This window comes from Petaurus breviceps, unplaced genomic scaffold (genome assembly GCF_028583685.1).
Source record: "Petaurus breviceps papuanus isolate PSGF00001 unplaced genomic scaffold, PetGlider_PUasm1.0 64, whole genome shotgun sequence".
Lineage (NCBI taxonomy): Eukaryota > Metazoa > Chordata > Mammalia > Diprotodontia > Petauridae > Petaurus > Petaurus breviceps.
In genome coordinates, this window is record NW_027186428.1 from 1,590,310 (window position 1) to 1,612,299 (window position 21,990).

General features: G+C 37.9%; 1 protein-coding gene across 1 annotated transcript in view; it reads right to left on the bottom strand.

Moving 5' to 3' along the window:
- CDC42BPB (CDC42 binding protein kinase beta) overlaps positions 1 to 21,990 on the bottom strand; it is a 167,313-nt gene that overhangs the window by 14,704 nt on the left and 130,619 nt on the right. The window contains exons 29-30 of the mRNA XM_069103758.1: positions 21,888 to 21,950; positions 14,208 to 14,804 (exon numbers count right to left, since the gene is read on the bottom strand). Coding sequence (XP_068959859.1) covers positions 14,208 to 14,804; positions 21,888 to 21,950 — 660 coding nt within the window. The remainder of the gene's footprint in view (positions 1 to 14,207; positions 14,805 to 21,887; positions 21,951 to 21,990) is intronic.

A 21,990-nucleotide genomic window follows, 5' to 3' on the forward strand; every position in this document is an offset into this window, starting at 1 on the left:
ATAACTAAAAAAAAACCCCAATTAAATACTAAAATGGAAATTCTGAAAAATCAAAGCAGATTAATAAAATCTAACATTAAAAAAACAAACACTTGGGGAGGCTAGGTGGCCCAGTGAGTAAAGTGTCGGCCCCGGAGTCAGGAGGACCCGAGTTCGGTTCCGGCCTCAGACACTTAACACCCACACAAAAACACTAGCCATGTAAACTTGGGCAAGTTACTTAACCCCAATTGCCCTCCAAAAGGCAAAAAAAAAAAACCCCAATGAAATAAAACTAGGAACTGATTTTATGAAGGGAAAAAAACAATAGATATAACCTCTGGTTAGTTTGTTTAAAAAAAGAAAAAACTAAATTACTAGTATTGAAAATGAAAAGGGTGAACACATTACCAATGAAGATGAAATTAAAGCTATTAGACAAACCCAATCACATACCAATAAATCTGACAATCTAAGTAAAATGGACAAATATTTACAAAAATTCCCCACATTAACAGAAGATGAAATAGAATATTTAAATAACCCTATCTTAGGGGGCTGAGCCAAGATGGCAGAGTAGAAGCATGACCTTCACGCAGCTCCGGCTTCCACCTTCCCCAATCCATGTGAAAAGGGGACTCTAAACAAACTTGGGAGCTGCAGAACCCACAAAATGACACAGAGAAGCTAAGTCCCAGCTGAGGACAGCCCAGCAGGAATCGGCCAGCACAGCGCTCTGGGAGCGGAGCCCAGCCCCATACCCGAGGCTTTAGCCCCAGGTTGGGCCTGACCAGCCCCCAGCCAGAGGGACTCCAGATCAGCAGCAGCTGTGGCCATTTATGTATACATAGATGCGATGGACAAGGTGAGAGGCCAGTGCAGTCTGGACTTTGGGACCCAGTAAGTGGGAGGGCGTGGCTTTTACCCCTAGGGCGAGAAACCACTGAGACACCTGCACAGCCAGCCAGAGCCACATGGCGGCTACAGCTCCTGGCCTACAGAGTGTAGGGGGACCAAGCACCAGTCTGAGGGGTAATCACTCTTGCTTTAACCTGCTTGGATCTGGATTGCAGTCTAGGGTGGAGGTCCTGGGGTGTGTGTCCAGCTTGCCAGAGTGTGTGGAGACCTCAGAGAGGGCACCCATCTAATACCTCCGGCAGTTGAGAAAACCCCAGCATTTGGGACGAAAGCTCCCCTGTCTGATGGCAGAGTCCTACTGTGGCAAAAAGCCCAAAAGTCAAATAATTGAGTGGCAAAATGAGCAGGCAAAGGAAACAAAGCAGACAGAAGATTCCAACATTACACTCCTATTTTGGGGACAAGAAGGAGCAAGGCATGGAACAGGAGGAAAACAGTGAAGTCAGTACTCCTGCACCAAAAGCTTCAAAGGAAAATACAAGCTGGTTACAGGCCATCGAGGACCTTAAGAAGCAGATAAGAGAAGTGGAGGAAAAATTGGGAAGAGAAATGAGAACAATGCAAGGAAATTATGAAATGAGAGTCAACATCCTGACTGAAGAAAATAATACCTTAAAAAACAGACTGACTCAAATGGCAAAGGAGGCTCAAAAAGGCAATGAGGAGAAGAATGCCTTAAAAAGTCGAATTTGCCATATGGAAAAAGAATCTCAAAAGCTCAATGAGGAGAATCATTGCTTCAGAATTAGATTGGAGCAAATGGAAGCTAATGACTTGATGAGAAATCAAGATGCTGTTAAACAGATCCAAACAAATGAAAGAATAGAAGGCAATGTGAAATATCTCATGGGAAAAACCACTGACCTGGAAAATAGATCCAGGAGAGATAACTTAAAAATTATTGGACTACCTGAAAGCCATGACCAAAGTAAGAACCTAGAAAGCATCCTCCAGGAAGTTCTCAAAGAAAACTGCCCTGATGTTTTAGTACCAGTGGGCAAAATAGAGGTTGAAAAAATCTACCGATTACCTCCTGAAAAAGATCCCAAAAAGAAAACTCCTAGGAATATTATAGCCAGGTTCCAGAATTCCCAGATTAAGGAGAGAATATTACAAGCAGCCAGGAAGAAACAATTTGAATATTGTGGAAACACAATCAGAATAACCCAGGATCTGGCAGCTTCTACACTGAGGGATCGAAGGGCTTGGAATATGATATTCCAGAGGTCAAGGGAGCTGGGACTAAAACCAAGAGTCACCTACCCAGCAAAAATGAGTATCATGTTTCACGGGAAAATATGGTCATTCAGTGGAATAGAGGACTTTCAAGCATTCTTGCTGAAAAAACCAGAGTTGAATAGAAAATTTGACATTCAGATACAAGAAGCAAGAGAAGCATGAGAAGGTAAACAGGGAAAAGAAATCATAAGGAACTTATCAAAGTTGAGCTATTAACATTCCACATGGAAAAACAATAATTGTAATTTATGAAACTTTTCTCAGTAGTTGAAGGGATTAGAAATATATATGTCTATATATGAGGGTATATGGGCATATGAATACATATGTGAATGTGTGTACATATGTTTACAGGTATACATAGATAGAGGGCACAGGACCAATTTAACAGGAAGGGATGATACTTAAAAGGTGAAATTAAGAGGTGAGAGGAATATAATGAGAGGAGATGGGGAGAGACAGATTGGGGCAAACTATCTCATACAGAAGAGGCAAGGGAAAATGGCTACAATGGAGGGGAAGAATAGGAAGGCAAAAGGGAATGGGTCAACCTTACTCCCATTGAATCTGGCTTGAGGAGGGAGTGAAATACACATGAAATAGGGTACTCACCCTCCAGGAGAATAGGGGAGGAAGGGGATGAGAGAGGGAATGATGGAAGGGAGGGCAGGCTGCAGGGGAGGGAAGTTGGAAGCAGCCACTTTTGAAAAGGGACAGGATCAAAGTAGAGAACAGAACAAGTGGGAGGTGGGATAGGAGAGAGGGAAATATAGTCAGTCTTTTACAATATATCTACTACGTTATTATTTTGCATTAGCCGCACATGTACAACCTATACTGAACTTGTCTTGTCTTCCCAGTGGGGGTGGGTGGCAGGAGGGGAAGGGAATGAATGTGGAATTGAAAGTTTTAAAATCAAATATTCAAATATATATATATGTGTGTGTGTATATGGATATATATATATATAAATACTATTATTAATACCATCTTACATGTAATTAAGAAATAAGATATACAGGCACTGAGGCATAGAGATGCACTGGAAAAGTCTAAACGGGTATGGGAGAAAATATGGGAGAGAGCAGATTGGAGGTGGGGATATCCTGTGGGACTGCTGTTTTGGGGGGGATGGGTGGGGGAAAAACGGGGAGAAATTTTGTAACTCAAAATCTGGCGGAAACGAATGATGTAAATCAGAAGTTAATAAAGCATTTAAAAAAAAATAACCCTATCTTAGAAAAAGAAATTGAACAAGCCATCAATGAGCTTCCTAACAAAAAATCCCCAGGACCAGATGGATTTAGAGGTGGATTCTATCAAATTTTTAAGAATCAATTAATCCGAGTATGTTATAAACTATTTGAAAAAATAGGCAAAGAAGTCCTACCAAGTTCCTTTTATGATACAAATAGGATTTTGATACCTAAACCAAGGATACCAAAAACAGAGAAAGAAAACTGTCAATCAATTTTCCTAATGAACATTAATTTAAAAATTTTAAATACAATACTAACAGGCTATTACAGCAATATATCACAAAGGCATACCACATAACTGGGTGGGATTTATACCAGGAATACAGGGCTAGTTCAATATTAGGAAAACTATACGTATAACTGATCATGCTAATAATAAAAGCAACAAAAATAACATCATTGTTATTATCAACAGATGCAGAAAAAGCTTCTGGCTAAATACAACACCCATTCTTAATGAAAACAATAGAAAGTATAGGAATCAATGGAGTTTTATCTATCTAAAATCAAGAGCAAGCATCATCTGTAATAGGAATAAACTAAAAGCCTTCTCAATTAGATCAGAGGTGAAACAAGGATGTCCATTTTTACCACTATTATTTAATATTTTATTAGAAATGCTAGGTATGGGGGGGGCAAAGTCAAGATGGCAGAGTAGAAGCAGGACCTCCGCACAGCTCCGGCTCTCAACACCTCCAATTTATGTAAAAGGGGAGTCTGAACAAACTTTGGAGCTGCAGAACCCACAAAATGACACAGAGAAGCTAACCTCCAGCTGAGGACAGCCCACCAGACCAGCAGCAAGAGGCCAGCCCAGTGCTCTGGGAGCCCTCGGAGCCTAGCCCCGCACCGAGGCTTTAGCTCCAGGGCGGGCCAGACCCGGAGGGACCCCCCCATCTGCAGCAGCTGTGGCCTTTTCCAGATTTATCAACACATTGATGTGAAGAACAAAGTGAGAGGTCAGTGCAGTCTGGACTTGGGGACCAGTAAGTGGGAGTGCTTGGGCCTCTTGCCCCAGGGCGAGAAGTTGCTGAGGAGCCATGGAGTACAGCTGCCCCCACCTGGCAGCTTCAGCTCCTGGTCTGCAGAGTGTACGGGGACCAAGCAACCAGTCTGAGGGGTAATCACTCTTGCTTTAACCTGCTTGGATCTGGATTTCAGTCTAGGGTGGAGGTCCTTGGGTGTGTGTCCAGCTTGCCAGAGCATGTGGAGACTTCAGAGAGGGTACCCAACTAATACCTTTGGTAGCTGAGAAAACACCAGCGTTTGGGACAAAGCTCCCCTGTCTGGTGGCAGAGTCCTACACTGGGAAAAAAGCCCAGGGGTCAAGGGACTGAGTGGCAACATGAGCAGGCAAAGGAAGCAAAATAAACAGGGTACCCCAACTTTACACTCCTATTCCGGTAACAAAAAGGATCAAAGCATGGAACAGGAGGAAGACAATGAAGTCAGAACTCCTGCACCAAAAGCTTCCAAGAAAAATATGAGCTGGTTACCGTCCATAGAGGTCCTTAAGAAGCAAATAACTGAAGTGGAGGAAAAACTGGGAAGAGAGATGAGAACAATGCAAGAAAATTATGAAATGAGTCATTAGCCTGACTGAGGAAAATACACCTTAAAAAATAGACTAACTCAAATGGCAAAAGAGGCTTAAAAAGGCAATGAGGAGAAGAATGCCTTAAAAAGCTGAATTTGCCAAAAGGAAAAAGACTCTCAAAAGTTCACTCAGGAGAATCATTCCTTCAGAATTAGATTGGAGCAAATAGAAGCTAGTGACTTTATGAGAAATCAAGATTCTGTTAAGCAGATCCAAACAAATGAAAGAATAGAAGCCAATGTGAAATATCTCATTGGAAAAACCACTGACCTGGAAAATAGATGCAGGAGAGACAATTTAAAAATTACTGGACTACCTAAAAGCTATGATCAAAGAAAGAACCTAGAAATCATCCTCCAAGAAATTCTCAAGGAAAACTGCCCTGATGTTTTAGAACCAGAGGGCAAAACAGAGGTTGAAAGAATCCACCAATTACCTCCTGAAAAAGATCGCAAAAAGAAAACTCCTAGGAACATTACAGCCAGGTTCTGAAATTCCCAGATCAAGGAGAGAATATTACAAGCATCCAGGAAGAAACAATTTCAATATTGTGGAAACACAATCAGGATAACACAGAATCTGGCAGCTTCTACACTGAGGGATCAAAGGGCTTGGAATATAATATTCCGGAGGGCAAAAGAGCTGGGATTAAAACAAAGAATCACCTACCCAGGAAAACTGAGTATCATGTTTCAGGGGAAAATATGGTCATTCAGTGCAATAGAGGACTTTCAATAGAGGACATTCTTGATGAAAAAACGGGAGTTGAATAGAAAATTTGACATTCAGATACAAGAAGCAATAGAAGCATGAGAAGGTAAACGGAAAAGAAATCATAAATTAAAAGCTGAACTATTTACATTCCTACATGGAAAAACGATAATTGCAACTGATGAAACTTTTCTCAGTATGAAAATAGCTGAAGGAGGGTATATGGGCATATAAAATATGTGAATATGTGTATATGTGTTTACAGGTATACACAGGACCAATTTAATAGGAAGGGATGATACTTAAAAGGTGAAATTAACAGGTGAGAGAGGAATATAACGAGAGATGGGGAGAGACAGAATGGGGTAAACTATCTCATATAGGAGAGGCAAGGGAAAATGGTTACAATGGAGGGGAAGAACAGGAAGGCAAAAAGGCAAAACCTTATTCTCACTGAATTTGGCTCAGGGAGGGAATGACATACATACTAAATTGAGTATCTCACCCTTCAGGAGAGTAGGAGGGAAGGGGATGAGAGGGGGAATGATAGAAGGGAGGGCAGGCTGGGGGGGAGGGAAGTTGGAAGCAGCCACTTTTGGAAAGGGACAGGATTAAAGCAGAGAATAGAACAAGTGGGAGGTTGAGGTGGGATGGGAGGGGGGGAAATATAGCCAGTCTTTTACAATATATCTACTATGGCAATGTACAACCTATACTGACATGTACAACCTATATTGAATTGCTTATCTTTCCAGTAAGGGTGGGTGACAAGGGAGGAAGGGAATGAATCTGGAATTCAAAGTTTTAAAGATCAAATGTTTAAAAATATATAAATACTATTATTAATACTATTTTACATGTAATTGGGAAATAAGATATACAGGCACTGGGGCATAGAGAGCCACCATGCCCTACTGGAAAAGTTGAAGGGGGTATGGGAGAAGATATGGGAGAGAGCAGATTGGAGGAGGGGATGTCCCGTGGGACTGCTATTTGGGGGCAGTGGGTAGGGGAAAAATGGGGAAAAAAAATTGTAACTCAAAATCTGGTGGAAATGAATGATGTAAACCAGAAGTTAATAAAGCATTTGAAAAAAAAATTTATCTCCCCCCCCCAAAAGAAATGCTAGGTAGATAATAGAATAATAATAGAAGAATAGAACAATAATAGAAGAAAAGAAATTGAAGGAATTAAAAAACAGACAAGGAAACAAAACAAATCACTCTTTGCAGATGATGGTATACTTAGAGAATCCTAGAAAATGAACTAAAAAGTAGATTAATAACATTAGCTAAGTTGCAGAATATAAAATAAACCCACAAAAATAATCAGCATTTCCGTAGATTACCAATACAGTCCAGTAGGAAAAGAAAGAAAGAAAAATCCCATTTAAAAATAACTGCAGAAGGGGTGGCTAGGTGGTGCAGTGAGTAGAGTGCTGGCTCTGGAGTCAGGAGGACCTGAGTTCAGATCTGGCCTCAGACACTTAACAAACACAAACAAAAATCCTAGCCGTGTGACCTTCGGCAAGTTACTTAAACTCAACTGCCCTTCAGAAAGCAAAAAAACAACAAAAAAAAACTCCATAAAATATTTGGGAGTCAAGACAAACTCAGGAATTACATGAACATAATTACAAAACAAAAACCAACAAAGATAGATCTAAATGACTGGAGAAATGTTAATTGTTCATGGATGGGCTGAGGCAATAGAATAAAAGTAACAATTCTACCCAAATTTATTTACTTATTCAGTGTCATCCCAAACTGCCAAAAAATTATTTTGTTAGAGATAAAAAAAAATTCATCTGGAAAAACAAGAGGTCAAGTATATGAAGGAAATCAATGAAAAGAAAATATGAAGGAAAACAGAGTAGTGGTGCCAGATTTCAAACACAATGATAAAGTGGTAATCATAAGAACAATCCAGTGCTGGCTAAGAAGCAGAGTGGTGGATCAGTGGAATAGATTAGATACATAATAAACAGTAGTAAATGCCCATAGTAATCTAGTGTTTAATAAAAATCAAAGGTCCAAGATTTGGGGGCAAGAATTGCTGGACAAAAATTGCTAAGAAAACTGGAAGGTAGTTTGGTAGAAACTAGGCATAGAACAACATACCCAAATAAGGTCAAAATGGGAAAATGATTTAGGCAGAAAGGGTGAGATTGTAATTAAATTAGGAGAGCATGGGAAATGTACTTGTCAGATCTATGGCTAAGGGAGGAGTTTATGACCAAATAAGAGACAGAATCAGAGGAAGCAAAACTGGTAATTTTGATTATATGAAATTTAACAGGTTTCATATAAACAAAACAAATGCAGCCAAAATTAGAAAGAAAGCAGGAAACTAGTGGAAAAAATTTACAGAAATTTCTCTCATAAAGGCTTCATTTCCCAGATATATATAGAACTAAACCAAATTTATATGTAAAAGAGTCATTTCCCAATTGATAAAAAAATCTAAGGACATAAATAGGCAGTTTGCAGAAGAAAAAAAATCAAAACTGAGTATCAGTCACATGGAAAAATACTCTAAATCACTACTGATTAGAGAAATGAAAATTAAAAACATCTCTGAGATACTACCCCACACCTAGCAAACTGGCTTACATGACAAAAAAGGAAAATGTTAATGCTTGAGGAGAGGTGAAAAAAGGACACTCATGAACTGTTGGTGGAGTTGTGAACTGTTCCAACCCTTCTGGAGAACAATTCCGAACTATGCTAAAGGGCTATAAAACTGTGCTACACTTTGACTAAGCAATATTACTACTAGGTCTATATCCCAAAGAGATCAAGGAAAAAGGAAAAGGAGATCTCACACACACACATACACACGTAACGGCTCCTTTTGTGGTGGCAAAAAGCGGAAATTGAGGGGATGCTCTTCAATCCATCAACAGGAATATGGCTGAACAAGTTGTGGTATATGATTGTGATGGAGCACTGTTATGTTATAAGAAATGACGAGCAGGATGCTTTCAGAAAAACCTGGGAAGACCTGATGCAAACTGAAGTGAGCAGAACCAGGAACACTGTCCATGGTTACTGCAATATCTCATACAATGATCAACTGTGAATTTTAACTATTCTCAGTAATTCAATGTTTCGAAGGTCTTATGATGAAAAAATACTTCCACCTCCAGAGAAAGAACAGGTGGCATCTGTAGAACGAAACATACTTTTTTACTTCCTTTATTTTAATTGCTTTAAAAAAAATAGGTTTTGTATGAGTTTATATTTATAAGGGATATATTGCTTTCCTTTTCAGTGGGTGGTGGAGGGATGGGAGAATAGGAGAGAATTTGGATCTCAAATTCTAAAAAAAGTAATATTAACAATAAATAAAAAGGGGGAAAAAATTAAAGATTGGATAGGAACTCCTGAAAATAAGGAAAACCTATGGGCCAGCACATGGGAATCTCATAGGCAAACTATTTTCCTAGTCAAGCCTGGCTCCCCGCTGCCAGAAGTAAATCTTCCATAGAAGTGACTTGTGCCAGAGGTTCCTATTTCTTTTCTTTTTTTTTTTTTTTTTAAAGCAGTTGGGGTTCAGTAACTTGCTCAAGGTTACATGGCCAGTTATTTTGTGTGGGTGTCAAGTATCTGAGGCCGGAACTGATCCCAGGTCTCCTGACGCAGGGGCCAGCGCTCTTACTCACTGCACCACCTGGCCTCCCCCAGAGGTTCCTATTTCTAATGACAGAAGTCTGTATTAGTGCTTTTCTGAGGTTGAAAGGCAGAGATTCCCAAACTCATTTGGCTTACTGCCACCTTTAAAAAAAAATTACTCAGCATCCCCCTGGGGTTAGGTTAAGGTTAAGCCTTATTTTTATTCAATGCCCCAGAACTGCACCTGAGGCTACTAGGTATGGTCCACTTTGGGAAAGTATGGCTTAAGAGTAATAATAACAGCTTCATTTCTGTGGTATCTTTCTGTTCATTAGGTGATTTAAATATTTTATTTGGTCCACCTAGAAATTCTGTGACATACATTGTACAAGTATGATAGTTTTTGCTTTACACATAAGCAGCAGACAGAAAGGATAAAGTGACTTACTCAGAATCACTTAGGTCATAAATGAAATCAAGGTCACAAATTCCTTTCACTATTATTAGATTGTGATATCCTACGGATATTTTAAAGGCATTACTTTAACACTGTTTGCAAAGGGTGTTTTCCTTTAGCCCTCCAGTGTTTATTAAAATATATCTACAGTGTTTTTACAATGTAGTAGAAAGTTAGAAAGGTTCATAAAAAGCTAGAAAAAGACTGGTGGGGGGTAGAACATTTGGGCCATTAGGACCCTTCCTAAACTCCTGCTATGTAGAAAACACAGCAGTAAACTCAGGGACCACTTCTCAAGTACTACACTTTGCTAGGTGTACCATTTAAAGCTCTCCAAAATCCAATGATTCATTCATTTTTTATGCTTCCCCTACACACATAACATTCTAAAGGCACTGTCCTCATAGCTGTTTGCTCATTTTATATATGATTTTCCATGTCCTTCTAAGCTTGAAATACATGTTACTCCCTCTTTACTTACAACTCTAAGAATACTTAGCCTCCTTCAAAGCTAAATTCAAGTATCATTTCTTATGTGGAGCCTTTCCAGATACCCTTAGATATTAGTTCTTTCTTTTTCCTAAAGTTATTTCACATACACTTATTTGTATCAATGTTATAAAAAGAAGTATGGAACAGTGGATAGAAAACTGACCTGAGAGTTAAGAAGACCTAGCTTCAAACCCTATCTCTGACATATACTAGCTATGTGACTCTGGGCAAGTCACTTCACCTCTAAAATAGCCCCAAGAGGCTCTCTAAAATTAAAAGATTTGGTCAAAGAAAAAAATGTACATGCTACGACTGCCAAGCAGACTATAAATTCTATGAAGGCAAGGACAGTTTGGTTTCTGTCTCTGTAGCTCCAGATCTGAGATTTGAGTTTTGCCTCGAAGAAAGCTAAGCATTCTCAGGGGTGGAACTGGGGGTGGGGGTACTATATATTCTAGCACAGTGCCTTCTACATAGCAGGTGTTTAAAACATGTGTGCTGAATTGGAATGAATGAAAATCCACACTGAAATGAAAATTTAAACCTACAAAGTCAATGGAGAAGGACAGTGAAGAGAGAATACATGAGAGAATTACTGAGACAGTAAAGGTAAATATTTTCTTCCTCCTACGAAAGACCAAGTTCCATGTTTATGTGTAATTTTGCAGCTTCAAACTTTTTTGGAAAACAAGTATATAAATCATAATGATTTTTTTAATTGGGTCTTTGACTTCATTGGTATAGAGGACTTTTAATGAAGAAATTCCTTGTACCAATGCAGACTGGCACTTGATCTGATAATTATCTTAGAATTGTCTAGGGCACTGAGAGGTTAAATAGTTTGCTGGGGGTAACACGTTTCAGGACACCTGAATTCAGGTTTCCCTGACTTCAAGAATGGCTCTGTATCCACTACATTATCTCTTAATGAATGTAAAATAAAACATCTAATTTCTTTATTTAATTACCTCTGTCATGGAGAATACTAACCTTTATAACATTAGATATTAGATAACATTGCTATCTGGGAAACCATACTATTGAGGTCATGGGTCAACAATGCTTCTATCAGTAGTAAGGAAAAGGCTCTGGCCTGCACCTGGATTATCCTCACAATCCATGAAGGAAATAACAAATATATAGTTGTTTACAAAGTGATGAAGAACATCCCACCAGATTGAAGTTTGATGGCAACATGCAAAAAAATAATGAAAGCTAATTACATCTGCCTTTTCTTGGAAGTGTCTCATCTTTTGGTATCATACAGTTAGTATTTTATTAATATCAATATTTTATCAGTATTTTGCCAATAAAACTAGCAACAAAACAGATCAGAGGCTCCATTGCTAAGCAATTAAACGAAATTAATAATGCCATTCAATTCTAATAACTATGTCCTCTATCAATAGGTATCAATTTGCACTGACAGAGCTTCTACTTTCTATTTATTTAGATGCCCTAATTTTAAATTTAAATTAAACTAAATTTTAAATTTAACATCAGAATGTTCCTACATCCTCAATTATCTACAATTACCCATCTTCACTTCTGGCTTGAACTCACACTCTGGAGCTGTCCACTTTATCACAAGTCATTCTGCCTCAGTCTGCACTCTCCCAATCTCTGCTTTTGTGCTCTCCTTTAGGTATTATCTCCCCCAATGGAATCTAAGCTTCTTCAGGGTAGAGATTGCTTTATTTGTTTCTGTCTCCCTAACACTTAGCATGGCACTTGGTACATAGCACATAACGAATATCCTAATCATTAAACTAGTTGAGGCTTATTATAAACAGAGAAGGGTCGACAAGGAAGTTTCCCCAAAGTAATTCTGTTATTATCAATTCTACCATTAGTTTTCACTGGTTCTAAGTTTGTAAAAGTTTCTCAGATGCTGTACTTGCCATCAAACCTGTCATTTCTGTATATTTAGCCATCTGAAATGGTTGATTTTTTAAACATGTTTTTTCTAAACTGAAATCCAGTTTTTCTGAACATCAAAAAAAAGAATAGCCTTAAAGTGGAGCTTTGGTTTTCTAAATATTAGAAGAAAATTACAACCTTTCTAAAAGTACAAAGGGCTTTTCTTTAACCATCAAAAGTACTTTGACTATGTTTTTTACTATCATATTTCATGGAATCTGGGGACTGGAGGGGGTCTCAGCGGCTATTTGGTTCAACCCATACTTGAAAGGAAACCTACTCTAACATATCTGACAAATTCCGTTTCTGCTTGAAGACCACCACTGTTGAATGCAGCCGATTCCACTTTTGGCCATCACGCTTAAGCTAGCCTGTCTGCAACTTCCACCAATTGCTCCTAGTTATGCCTTTGGGGCCAAACAGAAGACAGTCTCATCCCTCTTGTGCAGCCCTTCCAACATCGGAAGATAGCTATCATGTCCTTCCTGAGTCTTTTCTTCAGGCTAAACATCCCTAGAACACGAATTCAAGATTTTTACCAAGCTGGTTGCTTTCATCTGGACAGTCTCCAACTAACCAAGTTTTTCTCAAACTAAACACAAGACTCCAGAAGACTCATCTCAATCATCAGTAATTCTTTTTTCCAGGTACAAAACACCAGGTATTTCACAGGATATGATGCAATGAAAAGAACATGGTACTTGAAGGCAGAAGCCCTGTGTCTGAATCCTCATATCCTAGGCAAAGTTTGAGCTCGTCTCCTCATCTGTAAAAGCAGATAAGATGATTTCTAATGGTCCCTTTAAAACTTAAGTCCTATAAGTCTTTTAAATTTGAAGTCAGTTCTTTTGACTAATGCCACAAATGAAGATTACCATGTTCTTTGTTTCAAATGCCACTTTCTGCCAGGAGGACCTTTTTGGACCCCTCTAAATAACCTCACATCCACTCTGCATGTATCTTACATACACCTATTTATGCTGTCTTGACCAACAGAGCAGGGACTATTTTTTTTCTTTCTCTGTATCTCCATTCCATAGTACAGTACCTGGCACAGAGTAAGTACTTAATGAATGCCTATTCATTAACTGAGTTGGCACAAGAGATATAATGATGGCAGTCCTATTAGTGCAGCAGAATACGTGAGGATCATTGTAAATAACATAAATATGGGCTATCATTATGAATACTAATATTTAATTGTTCTCTAAATGTTTTTCTGAAAAAGCTGTTCTTACAGATAAGAAGGCTGAGCATATAGACTTGTTCCAGGTTGGGCAGAAATTCTGGGACCAACTTTTAGTAGGTTACATTAAGCAATAAACAACAGGTCAGCTTGGGACTACCTGTGCTATTTAGTGTCTCAGGAACTATTCGACAATACTAAGAAGTTAACTGACCTGCCCAGGGTGCCCAAAACAGCAGATATCAGAGGTAAGACTTGAATCTAGGCCTCCCTGGTTCCAGGCTTAACCCTTCATTCATAAGACCATGCTGCTGTGCTCTGAGTTCCAGACTTCATCACTGTGCCTCATCTACAGTCTCACTCTCTTTCTCCCACTGGTGACTTGTTTTGGGGGGAGGGGTGTATGTGCAAGAAAGGTCTCCATTTTGTTGAGGGGCAAAGGCTGACCAACATTTCTCCTTTTGGGTTTTTGGAATTCGATACCAGACCCTAGCACCAATTTCCTCCCCATCTGCCATCCCCACCCCCACCACCTCTCACTACTTTCCTTTTGCTTTTGTGTTGACTTCTTACATTAGACTGTAAACTCCTTGAGGCCAGGATCTCTTTCTTTTCACTTGTATTTGTAAAGCTTAAGACAGTGCCTGGAATATTGTAAATGCTTAAAAAATTCCTCTGCACCACACTTTTATCACCTGATTATTCTACTATGGGAAAACGGGATTAGGTCTATTGTAAATTCTTAGCTACCTTAACTGTGAAAACCGGAAAAAGCAAAAGAGAACACATGCTGATTTTTGATGAGAAAAGCAGCAATGGGAAAACATATACATACTACAGGCAACAGGAGTCGCAGGCCACATTAGCTCCTGCATGCGAGACCTCCGACCTTGTGAATCCACGTATAATCCCATATGGCTGAAGCAAAGCAGGTATTCCTCATTACTGAGTTCCACAGCACAAAGGGCATCAAAAGACTGCTGTGAGAGGAACGTAAGCGAGGGATCATTAGGATTTACCAGGTTGAGAGACTGTCCATCTCCCTGGATGTTCAACAGAGAGAACCCAGAAGGGTAGCCAACACAGAGCCTGTCCTTGAACACTGTCATCCATTGTACATTTCCTGGAGCCACAATTTCACTGAATTTTTTGTGGAAAGGTTTAGTTCTATGAATTTCATAACAAAGAATCAGTCGTTTCACAGCCACAAACAAACAAGTTGAAGAGCTCTTCTTCAGTGTGGCAACTATTATAAGCTGGCAGCCTTTAGTTTCTGGAAGTTTGATGTCAAAATTGCCTTCTGAACCATCAAGACAGGACCATGGATACAGATGAACATGGTGGTTCCTGCCACAGATGAGGATGATGATTTTCTCTTTGGGAGCAAGTTCAATCTGGTACACTTTTTTACAATCAGCAGCTCGAACAATCACTACAATGAGGACACAAGAGAGAAATCTCAGTGAATAAAGGACTATGAAAATTTAAATAATCCTCTGTAAAGAAAAGATAATTTTTTGTCAACTTTGCAGGTGATGTAATGGGACAAATTCCAGCCTTTATGAATGGAGAGTGTGAGGAAGCAGAAAGAACAACGGATTTGGAGTAAGGGCTCAAATCTTCAGTCTGCTACTTCTTACTTCTGTAACTGGGCAAATCACTTCTCCTTTCTAGGCCTCTTTATTCATTGTAAAATGAAGGATAGGAGTAGAGGATACATGGTTGAGTTTTAAAACATTATATAAAATTCAGTCTATTCGCAATTTAATTTCCTATGATGGACAATCCACAAAGTAACATAAAAGATTGAAAATGCAACTTTACATTTACTAGTTTACAAGAATGGGTGTATGCTTTTTAAACTGCCTTCTTATGTGCAGAAATTGTATATGCTGCCCTTTTATTTCTGCTTTGTTCACTCTACATCACTTCATACAGGACTTGCTATATTTTATCAACTATTCCTGAATCACTAAGCACATGGTTTCAAGTTTTTTTTTTTTTTTGGAGGGGAGAAGGCAGGGCAATTGGGGTGACTTGCCCAAGGTCACACAGCTAGTATTGTGTTAAGTGTCTGAGGCTGGGTTTGAAAGCAGGTCCTCCTGACTCCAGGGCTGGTCCTCTATTTACAGTGCCACCTAGCCACCCCTATGGTATCTTTTTATTTTTTTTTTCAGTTATGAATAGTATTGCTACAAACATTTACCTACAGATAAATCTCTTATTGTCAATAGCCTCCTTTATATATAAATTTAACAATAGGATCACAGGGTTAAAGACTATGAAGAATTTTGCAACTTTTCTTACATAATTCCAAACCTATTCTTTTTTGAAAATTCTATTTTAAAAAATCAGGCTTGCATTTTTTCCCTTCCACCTCTTCCCCACCCCCATTAAGAAAGCAAGAAGCACTGTACCTGTTACAAACATGTATAGTCAAGCAAAACAAATCCCTGCATTGGTCATCTTCTCTCCCTGTCCTTTCCCCTGCCCCCGCCCACCAAAATATGCCTCAGCACTCTCAATCCATCTCCTCTATCAGGAGGTAAGCGGCATATTTCATCATGAATCTTGGAACTATAGTGGGTTAACTGTGTTGATCAAAGTTCCTTAATCTTTCAAGTCTTACTCTTCATAACATTGTCACTGTATAAATTTTTGTCCCAGTCCTGTTCACTTTTCATCAGTTTATACAAATCTTTCTTGCTTTATCTGAAACCACCTCCTTTATAATTTTTACAGAATAATAGCGTTTCATCACATTCATATACCATGACTTATTCAACTATTAAATAAATGATTAATACCCCCTCGGCTTCCAATTCCTTGCCTGCTACCACAAAAAGAGCTTCTGTAAGTATTTTTATACATATGGGTCCTTTTCATTTTCCTTTGAGGTACAGGATTAGAATCAGTATCTCTGGGTAAAAGGGTATGTGAAATTTAACAGCTATTTGGTCATATTTCCAAATTGCTTTCCAAAATGACTTCAGTTCCACCAACAATGCACTAATCCTCTCACCTCCTTCAACATTTGTCATTTTCTTCTTCTTTCAACATTGCCAGTCTGATGGACACAAGGCAGAACCAAAGAGTAGTTTTAATTTGAAGTTCTCTAATTATTAGTGATTTGGAGCATTTTTTTCATATGGCTATAAGAGTCTGGTTTCTTCTGCTGAAAACTGTTCATATCCTTTTGACCATTTATCAACTGGAAAATGGTTCTTACTTTTACTAATTTGTTTCAGTTCCCTATATATCTCAGAAATAAGATTTTTTTTTTTGCTTTTTGGAGGGGGGAAGGTAGGGCAGTTGGGGTTAAGTGACTTGCCCAAGGTCACACGGCTAGTTTTGGTGTTAAGTTTCTGAAGCCGGATTTGAACTCAGGTCATCCTGACTCCACAGCCGGCGCTCTATCCACTGTACCACCTAGCCGCCCCAGAAATAAGATTTTTATCAAAGAAACTTGCAGCAAAGATTTTTTCCCCCTTTACCTGATGTGGTTTTACCAAATTGTTTTTCAAAAGAGTCATATCAATTCACAACTCTAATAGCAGTATATTTTATATATGCATATAAAAATAGGCATATAATAATATTCCTATTTTTCTGAATCTCTATCAACATGGAACTTTTCCATCATGTACTATCTTGAACAATTTGATGGGGATGAGGTAATTTCAGTTGTTTTCATTTACATTTCTGATCATATGTATTCAAATTATTGTTGACAATTTCTATTTCTTTTTTTTAATAATAATTTGTTCATATCCTTTGGCTACACATCTATTAAAGAAAGACTCTTAGCCTTAATAGAGTTGTGTCAATTTCCTACATATAGGTTTTCAATGTCAGAATTTTATCAGAACCGTTAGGTGCAAAATGTTTTCCCCTTCTCTCACTCTAGGTGCATTTATATTATTTGTGCAAAGCCTTAATGGTCATATAAATAACAATATACCTTGGCTTTGATGATATTTTCTATATTGTGGTTAGTTATACATTCATTCTCTGTCCACAGTTTTAAGAAATATAACCTTTCATTTTCCTCTAATTTTGGATGGCATAACCTTAAAAAGTATTTAACTCACTTAGCCTTATGGAATTTATTATGGTTTTGGGTGAAAGACTGGGTAAAGCTATTTTCTGTTGAACTGCTATTTAGTTTGCCCAGTAGTTTCTACCAACATAGAGTTCTTCCCCAGTACTTTGGGTTACTGGGTTTATGGAAGACTACAAGACTGTATGGATTTCTTGCTAAGTGCTCATATATCCTTCTATAAATCTATCCCACTGATTAATTCAGTACCAGATAGTTTTGATGAGAAAATCTGAGGTTTAATAATAGCAAACTCATCTCTCCATTTCCCTAGATATTCTTGACCTTTTGTTCTACCATATTACTTTACCTAATTCTAATAAGTATCCCCTTGGTAGTCTTATTGGCATAGCATTGAATCCTTGACTTTATTTGGGTCGAATTGCCATATTGGTCATAGTTTAACTTCTTCATTTATTTTTGTAAAAACTAATTTACAGCTGTGTTTATCTAAGTCCTGTGTATCTTGTCTTTGCAGGTTAACTCCCAGGTAATTAGTATAACATTTTTTGTCACTCTGATAAAGTAATTTATCTTTACTTTTTTTTTTTCATGGAGTGTCTACAAAAATTGTAGAAAAGTTACAGATAAAGAATTATCTCCTTTTAATGTTTGTACCTTTAACTTTTTTGGTATTATTGCTATAGCTAGAATGTCTAATACTATATTTAAAAATAATAATGGTGACAATGGACATTGTTGTTTCATTCTTACTCTCATCAGGAAAGCTATCCATATTTCCCCTTCACAAAACATAATTCTGGGTTTTAGACAAATGCTTTTGATTAAGGAACAGTTCTTTTTCACTCCTTGATCGTATTTTTAAAAATCTCTATGCAGCATTCCACACCCATAGTTCTTCACCTTTCCAAGGAGACATTTTATCATATCTCTTCTGTGAATCCACGCTTGTCTAGCATAATTTCAAAACATCCATTTTGAACTGTTTCTTATTATTATTTCAATATACACCATTATAACCATTGTATATTTTGTTTTTCTGGTTCTTACATATTACAGTTCATTCTATGTTTCTCCACATTCTTTATATTTATCATTTCTTACAGCACACCAATACTCCATTACATTGATGAACCAAAACTTGTTCAGCTATTCACCAATATTCAATTCGTTGTGACTACAAAAAGTGCTGCTATAAATATTTTGGTATATATGGCACTTTTTTTTAGTCAATGACCTCATATCCCTAGTAGCAGAATCTTGGGGTCAGAAATTTCAAAATGTCTTCCAGAATGGTTCAACAAACTGACAGCTCCAACACCTTAATATACCTATCTTTATACATCCCTCCAACACTATTTCTGTCTTTCATCATCTTTTCTAATTTGCAGGGTTGTTATGATCTGCATTTTTCTTATGGGTAGTGACTTAAGAGTGTTTTTTCATATGATGAAGAGTTTGCAGTCCTTTTGAGGACTGTTCATTTACTTGAGATTGAGGGGAATGGCCTTTGGTTTTACATATTTCTCTCTGTGTCTATATATGGTGTATAGCAGACCCTTATGAGAGGCACTGATATAAAGGTCTTTTCCCAGTTGGCTGCCTCCCTTCTTATTGTTGTTGCATTAATTTTGTTAATGCAAAAGCTTTTAAATTTCATCTAATTAGAATGATAAATCTTATATTTGTAATTACTAACAGCCTTTGCTTGATTAAGAATTCATCTGATTGGGGCAACTAGGTGGTGTAGTGAATAGAGAACCGGCCCTGGAGTCAGGAGGACCCGAGTTCAAATCCGGCCTCAGATACTTAACACAAAAACTAGCTGTGTGACCTTGGGCAAGTCACTTAACCCCAACTACCCTACCTTACTCCCTCCAAAAAGAAAAAAAAAAGAATTCATCTGCTATATACCAAACTACCAGGGGAGTACTTCAGAGAGTTAGAAAAAATAAGAAAATTCATCTGAAGGAACAAAAATTTAAGAATCTCAATGAAAAAGTTAGGGGATCTGGCTATACCAGATCTTGAGCTATACTACAAGGTAGTAATTATCACAGCTATTTGGAACTAGCTAGAAAAATCAAAAGTTAAAATAGATCAGGCTGATTAAACAGAAGCAAAGAAGCACAGTAACAAGGTGTTCAAAAAACCCAACTGCACCAAAGACTGGAATAAAGGCCCACTACTTGACAAAAAAATGCAGGTGAAACTGGAAAATCTGGGAGAAATCAGGTTTTGGCCAAGATCTAAATGATTCTGTACATAATAGGACATTTTCCTTTTTTCTGCTATCTATGGGAAATAGGCTTTGAATCAATGGATCAAAGGGCAGGCACAGTTTAGTGACTTTTTGGAAACACTTCCCATAATGTTTTCTGGAAGCACCAGACCAAGTCAAGAGTGCAGTCTTGTAAGATTCTGATACTGAAGCTTGGGAACTTAGTGCTCATAGGTCTTAAGTCAGTTAATGTTTAGCTGGCATCTCATGTATTTTATTTATTTGTACTGATACTTCTGGGAATTTGGGGCTTCTATAATGTCTTTAAATACTGTATTCAGACTATTTCTTTATATCTGTCTTGGAGACCAATAATTTTCAGATTATCATACTTAGTTCTGTTGTTGCTTTGTATAGATCTGAACTTTTCTTTCAGTTCTGACTTAAAAAAAATGTTCTATTGCTTGCTTTTCCATTGCTGCATTTTCCCTTCTGCCTGAGTTGTTCTCTACATCTCTATCTTTCAATTCTCATGTCAGCCTTCTTGAATTCTTCCCGTAGTCATCTTATTTCTAAGAAAAGAGATGCCCTATCTTTATTATCTCATTGTGATGTTAAACCACTCTGAAAGTCCTTAGTGGTACAGTCTATTCTCCATTCCAAAGGCATAATTTGTTGCAGTTTTGTTCTCTGTGGAAGTTTCTCCTCCCTTTCTTTTATTCCACAGTATTTATTTATTTTAATAAGGCTTCTTTGGCGTGGTTTCCTGTGAGTTTTCTTTTCCTTTCCCCATCTTTTAGAACTTTTATCACTGTTGTGAGATAGTTTGGGGGAAATGAGCTTAATCAAATTTAGCCATTTTGGGGGAACATTTGAGAATCTATAAACTTTTAAAAAATGGACAAGATGATTTCTAGAGTGCCTAATGTTTAAGAACAACATACTGGTTTTATATTTCCTTTGTTCTCCCTTATTATGGTGAAAGGATAGATTGCTATTAGGTCTTCTAATTGGCTCAGAATGGTCTTCTAATTGGTTCAGAAAGCTGAAAAGAACGAATCAATGAACTTCAACCAGGTGAGCCTAGTGGAGGCAGATTCTGGAATAGAAGGGCATATTCATGCAATTTCCAACCACTTGCCCAAATGATGCAAATCTACTATCAAGTGAGCTTGTAAATCCCATTTCCAGTAACTCCATAATTTAAAAAAATTCATCAGTAGAGTGTCTGTTCCAAATAAGGACACTAGCCACCAGTAGAACAGATTAAAACACAAGAGTTCAATCTCTGAAACAATTCAGTACCCTGGTAGTTCTAGAGTTGGATCACCACCCAAAGTCATTCTAGGCAAGAGAATATCCTCGTTGGCTTACTCACCAACACGCTGACAAACAATCTGGGACTAACCAATTATCAACTTGACAGGCTGTTAGGAATAAAAGATGTAAGTTCATGCTATCTAACCATACTAATACATACTAATAAATTATCAACCCTGAAAAAAAATTCTATATTCTTTCCAGCTCTGTGACTACAGATGATCCTGTTATGCCTAGAGATAACATCTTTTTATTTAATTGTATGCCCCCCCTCAAAGTACACAACAAGAAAATTTATTTTGAGAAAGTCTCCAGATTTTGGTATTGAATATGACAGTGGCATATAACAAGCAACTGCATAATTCTGATAAGTGAGGTTTTTGCCTTGGTTTGCTGAGAACCAAGCCTCCATGCCACCTTCCACTCCCTTCCAGTACCTTTTTTCATGGGCTGTCTCTCCCCATTAGAATGTAAGCTCTTTGAGGGTAGGGCCTGTCTAGCTTGCTTATATTTGTACCACATTTGAAGCACAGTACTTGGCACAAAGTGCTTAATTAAAAGCTCTTCTATCTATGGAGGCCATTTCTAAATCACCTGTATATATGTATGTGTGTGCGTGTGTGTGTATATATATATATAGTTTTCATGTTGGTACATTTTGGGGGGAACATTTCAAGCTGGGGTTAAAAAGAATTAAAAAGAAATCTCAGTCCTTGGCTAGTGGGATAACTAGGTGGATTGATATAATACGTTTATTCACACAGTTAGTTAGATAAACTTCACCTTTTTCCTATTCTGATTTTATCTGTAATTTACTTTTAGGTAATCAGCTGAATGATGGTGTATTTCATACTGAATTACATAGATTGGAGATATATTACTATGGTACCCAAACCCAAATCACAGTAACTTACCATCACGAGTTAACTCTATTACATATAGTCCTTCTTCTAAACCAATGGCTATCCTATCCCGATCTGTATAAAAAAGAAGGGCAAGAGACCAACAGTTAATACT